The 5,568-nt window shown below is 31.0% G+C and overlaps 2 protein-coding genes across 2 annotated transcripts; one reads left to right on the top strand and one right to left on the bottom strand.

Annotated features, from left to right (window-relative positions):
* The first annotated feature begins 626 nt into the window (after positions 1 to 626).
* LOC111690329 (E3 ubiquitin-protein ligase RNF26) lies at positions 627 to 1,973 on the top strand. Its single transcript, XM_023452797.2, has 2 exons — positions 627 to 1,445; positions 1,498 to 1,973. The coding sequence occupies exons 1-2, from the start codon at positions 798 to 800 to the stop codon at positions 1,837 to 1,839; spliced, it is 990 nt and encodes a 329-aa protein (XP_023308565.2). The 5' UTR covers positions 627 to 797; the 3' UTR covers positions 1,840 to 1,973.
* Positions 1,974 to 2,059: 86 nt separating this feature from the next.
* LOC111690330 (small glutamine-rich tetratricopeptide repeat-containing protein beta) lies at positions 2,060 to 3,551 on the bottom strand. Its single transcript, XM_023452798.2, has one exon. The coding sequence runs from the start codon at positions 3,387 to 3,389 to the stop codon at positions 2,427 to 2,429; it is 963 nt and encodes a 320-aa protein (XP_023308566.2). The 5' UTR covers positions 3,390 to 3,551; the 3' UTR covers positions 2,060 to 2,426.
* Between the last annotated feature and the right edge of the window lie 2,017 nt (positions 3,552 to 5,568).

Genomic DNA, 5,568 nt, shown 5'->3' with positions numbered 1-5,568 from the left:
ACCAATATTAACAGAAGAACTTATATACAATTTTTTTTATTTTTTTTAGCCGCCGACGGTAAATTTTATAACAAGCCGCCGCCATTATTCGAAAAAAGTTAAGCGTTTAGGAGGAGAGAAGGAAATGGAATACGAAAAAAATATATTTATTTATTAGTTGGCATCTCTTAAAGTCGGCATTTTTGTGTACATAACTTTTTGTTTAATAAGATTTTACGTTAAAATTCATAATAGTTATGTTTTGTTGCTAACGTTCGAAGGCAATTTCTTATATATTTAAAATTTATAAACTTTAGCAGTTAACGTGTAATATTATTCAAGGTAATTTTAACGTCAACAAGAAAGCTACCAATTCAAAAATGAAAATACAAATATTAATCTCTTGTTGCTAACTTTGAGTGTAAACACTTAATAATAGCAACAAAACACAACTAAAAATCTGAAGAAAATACATAACAACATATTATAGTTAAAGGACGAAGAAAAGTCGATAAATTGTATATAGTATTCATTTTTAATTATTTAATCTTCATCGAGATATCTTAACCAAGAAACATTTTTTTAATTAATAATGATATCGCTCGACGCGGCAGTTGTAATTTAATAGTAACATTGCGTTGCCAATGATTTGTTTGTTGACATTAAAATGCAACTATGCTATTTCAAAAACTCTGCATTTAAAATCAAAAACATAAACAATCCGCCTCAGTTTTTGCATTTTTGTTTTGAAATTAGAATTAAAGTTAAATAAAAGTGTGTAGAAATTTATTTTTGACAACTATATGTAGTAATGCAAAATGTTGACCGTGCTGGTGCAACCAGTTTTAAAATGTATGCATATATTGCACTCAATTGCCGTATTTATACTGACCGCCAGTTATCACATTGGACGAACCATATTCCTGCTTCTAATACAGGCCTGTAATATTATACGAGATTTATTTACGGCTTTAGCTATTATAGGAGAAGAACTTTATCGTTTCATTTGTGAACTTAATACCAGCATAGCAGCTGTAACAAATTATATCAGAACTTCCGCTAATGGTGGCATCAATTGCGTACTGGAAGCTGCGGGGGTTTTTATAAAGCACATTGCAAAGTTTTTTATCAATACACGTTTACACTCGAAGCTACTGGCTACACAAATTGGTAGTTTTGTGGCAGATTTTTTAAATCTACTGAGAAATGCTCTATTATTAATAGCGGATTGTGCCTGGTGGTTGATTACACTCTTGCCAAGATGGTTGCTTTATGCTCTTATCGCTGTGGGGGATTTTATAGTGGATAGTGTTACCAATATACGCACAAATTTAGTGTATATAGTAAAGGTTATAGTGGAAGATATATTTCGTTTAACTATTGGTTTGGTATTGCTGTTCCTTTTGTGGCACCATCGTAGAAGAGTGGGTTATGCTATATTAAGATGTTGTTTGAAAATAAAAATGGTAGGTAGCTAAATAAAATAGTTATTTGCAATTTTATTAATATCTTTTACAGTTTATTAGCTCATGTTGCCTTTGTTTAAGCCAACTAACCAGGCGCTTGTTTAGACGCAGAGTTAATCCAACTCTTACTACTACTCCCTTACGTAATTTAGCGGCCCAAAGACGTTCTCCCTTACCCCGCCCTAGTATTTCGCCCAGTAACAGTGACAAAACATTGGATGTTACACAACGTTGTGTTATTTGTCGTGATCGTCAAAAGTGTGTTCTCCTTTTGCCGTGCAAACATTTGTGTCTTTGCGAGGAGTGTGCGGATTATATGTTTTTCTCTTCCCAAAGACAAAATTGTCCATTATGTCGTACATTTATTGATCATTCGATGTCCGTTTATATTTAAGAGCTAAAAGCAGTAAATTGCCAAATAATTTGACAATGATTTTCTAATCTAGTGATAAGTTTAGTTTTTAAACAAAGAATTTTTTTAATCTGTACAAAGTTGTTTTTGTAAAATAAATCTTAAATTAAAATTTATATAAGTAATTATTTTTAATTCAGTAAAATAAATGAAAATTAATCTTAGCCTTTTTTACATTTCAAAATAGTAAAAAGTCTTTAAATTTTATTAGGATTTTAAATTAAAGCATTAACATGTGGTGTGAACACGCACATAATAAGCCATGTCTTATTTATTGTATTTCTTTATTTAAATGTAGTATATATATAATTCTACAATAGGTATTAGATTGAATAATATTGTAAATACTAAAACACTCTCGCTATTATAAAAGTTTTAATGTTCCAAATTATATCAAAAGAAAAATAATATGTATGTACTAGTATGTACTAGAAAGATCAAGTGTAAACAAAGTTTGGTGTGAATACAATGATACAATATAAAAATTAACTTAATTTCTCCTTAAAATGTCTGAAGTCCATTCCCATACACTTTATTGTATTCCAACATGTAAATTTCTATCGTTACCTTTAATTGGAAGGAGGTTGTTTCTGATCAGTGTTCGAGGGTGGTTGATTGCTATTGTTGCCCTGATTACCAGTTGCAGAGGCATTAGTCAATTGCTGAGCAAAACCCTGGAACAATTGCAACATATCATTGGGCATGGGAGGTATAGTGGTATCTGCACCGCCACCACCTCCTTGCATACCGGCAAACATTTGACCAATCGCATTCATAACCGCTGGATTTTGTGACATTGACTGCAAGGATTCTAAGTCAATGTCAGCAGTGCTGAACAAATTACGTATGGCAGGATTTGTAAGCATTGCATTAAGACCTTCGGTTAGTTGGGGTATCATGCCGGTCTGTGCATGATTGCGTGCATTACGTGCCACTTCCAAATTGTTGTGATAATCTTGATTTTCTGGTTCGAGTTCAATGGCCTTAGCATAGGCCTGTTGGGCTTCTTCATATTTGCCCAAATTAGAATAGGCAATACCTAAACGACCATAAGCCTTACCATAATTGGGGTTATACACCAGTGCTGACTTGCAATCAATTATAGCCCGCTCATTATCGCCCAAACGTATATAGGCTGCGGCACGATTACAATAGAATATTGGGTTCTTTGGATCATAGGTAATGGCGCGATTATATTGCAGTAATGCTTCATTATATTTGCCATCCTTCATTAAACGATTGCCTTCATTCTTAATGGTTTCAGCCATTTTTAATATTTCCGGGTTCTTTTCCATATAATGCGTTTCGTAAAGTTCAAAAAGTGAAACTTGTTTGGCTTTACCTTCAGCACCGGCTGACGTTTGTGTTTGCTCTTCGGCCTCTTCATCACCCAGATCGAAGGCTGCCTGCAGACATTGAATGGCCACTTCACAACTTTCTTGTGCATCTGGCGTAAAGGCCTGACCATCGATTTGCTTCTTCAAGTAGTCAATAAAGCTACGTACAAAGGTTTGTTGAACTTCGTCTGGCATGGTAAAAGTTTTCAGGTATTCTTTTCAAATATTTTAATAAATACTTATTATTTTTTTCTATATAAAAAGCTAAAAATTAATATTTTCTTTCCTCGTCAGTAGTCTAAAATGTGACACTTTTTTTCTTCTTTTTTTATTTGCGGTCGGCAGCTTGTGTCAAATCATTCACTGCCATTTTTACCGTCTGTGTAACAGAGTTGCATTATTAAGTATTAAGTAAATTAATAGGGTTTGTTTTGTCCAGACAAAATTAATAAATCCATTAACTTGTAAAATAAAAATTGAAGAATTGATTTTGCAAATAAATGTCCAAAAATGTGGGAAAAGGAAGAAAATTTTCAAAAATAGTTAAAATTTCCTAAATAACTATTTGGTTGAGCAATGACTAATGAGTTCAATATATGGTATAAATAAAATTTCCTAAGACTGGATTTCCCATTTAATTGTCGAAATAAAATGTTTCAACTATAGAATAGGGTTTTATAGTTGAAACGAAAAGTCAACTTTCCGACTTTTTGCATTTTATGAAAAGTAGACTTTTCGACTTTTTGCATTTTATGAAAAGTCGAATTTCGACCTTTTACATTTTATGAAAAGTCGACTTTTCGACCTTCGACTTTTTGCATTTATTTAAAAATCGATTTTTCGATTTTTTTCATTTAACTAAAAGTCGATTTTCGACTTTTAATATTTTATAAATAGTCGACTTTTCGACTTTTTCCGACTTTTCGACAATTTCTGACTTTTCGACTTTTTCGACTTTTCGACTGTTTTCGACTTTTGACTTTTTTCGACTATTTTTGACTTTCCGACTTTTATCGACTATTTTCGAATTTTTCCGACCAGAGTTAAAAATTTATAAAGTTGCCAGAAGCGTAAATTTATAATATTGCCATTTAACATTATATTATTATTATATATTATTATTATTAATAAAAAATTTTTATTTATATTTTTTCTATTTCTTGCAATATTTTAAGTATTTTCGACTTCTTTCTATTTTCGACTTTTTCCGATTTTTCGCCTTTTTTCGACTATTTTCGACTATTTTCGACTTTTTCCGACTATTTTTGACTTTTTCCGAATTTTTCGACTTCTTTCGACATTTTCCGACTTTTCGTCTTTTTTCGACTTTTATTTACAAAGTCGACTTTTCGACTTTTTCCGACTTCTTTCGACATTTTCCGACTTTTCGTCTTTTTTCGACTTTTATTTACAAAGTCGACTTTTCGACTTTTTTCATAGACGATAGTCGAGTTATCGACTTTTTTGGAACAAAATAGTCGAATCCGACTTTTTTCGACAAAAAGTCGATTGTTCGATTATTCGAAAGTCGATTTATAGAACCCTACTATAGAACCATACATAATAGAGTTCTAACAAACCGATCTTCGAAGTTCGAACAAATGCTTTTTTTTGGAAAATTGGTTTTCCTGCAAGAAGTATCAACTTAAATTTTGTAAATAAATGTCGAAAAGAGGAAATGTCTTAATTATAGTTCGAAAAATTGACACTTTCAAATAACTAAATTAAAAAAAGTTTGAATTTTGAAAAGCTCACATTTCATATATTGAAAATTAGAGTTCTATAACAATTAAAATGAAAAGTGAACTTTTTTTAATTTCAAGACTTTTTGTTGCAAGTTATAAAAAGTAGACTTTTTGACAATTAACGATGCGAAATTGCGAATTTTTAATCCATTACAAGGAAAATCTGTCATTGGTAAAATTCCGTTTAAAATTTATTTCTAGTGTAATTAAATACAATAATAAAATTCAAAATCCACTTTAAATCAAAAAATCTAACAACTTTAAACACGTGTACACGTTTTTTTACGGCATTTCCTGTTGGAAAATACAACTATGTTTCCTTTGCAGACATAATTGACAGTTACTCTCTGTTTTTACTTTACTTCTCTCTGTATATAATTTGTGTGTGTGTTTTTTTTATTTCAATTTCTTGTTAGTAGTACATCTGCAAGCAAAGTTAAAGCTTGTTGTTGACTTTATTCTTTCTTGGCCATTAAAAATATTTCGTATAAAGTTTTCTGGGCGTATGAACGACGTTGTGGTGTGTCTTTTATTATAATAGCGTCTGTTGTGTATACAAATAAATAAAAAAAAACGAAAAACAAGAATATATAAAATAATATTTTAATTATGAAAAAGAAATATGCATG

The sequence above is a fragment of the Lucilia cuprina genome, chromosome 2 (genome assembly GCF_022045245.1).
Source record: "Lucilia cuprina isolate Lc7/37 chromosome 2, ASM2204524v1, whole genome shotgun sequence".
Classification (NCBI taxonomy): Eukaryota; Metazoa; Arthropoda; class Insecta; order Diptera; family Calliphoridae; genus Lucilia; species Lucilia cuprina.
The sequence above is the reverse complement of the archived record's forward strand: the minus strand, read 5'-3'. Positions and strand labels throughout refer to the sequence as shown.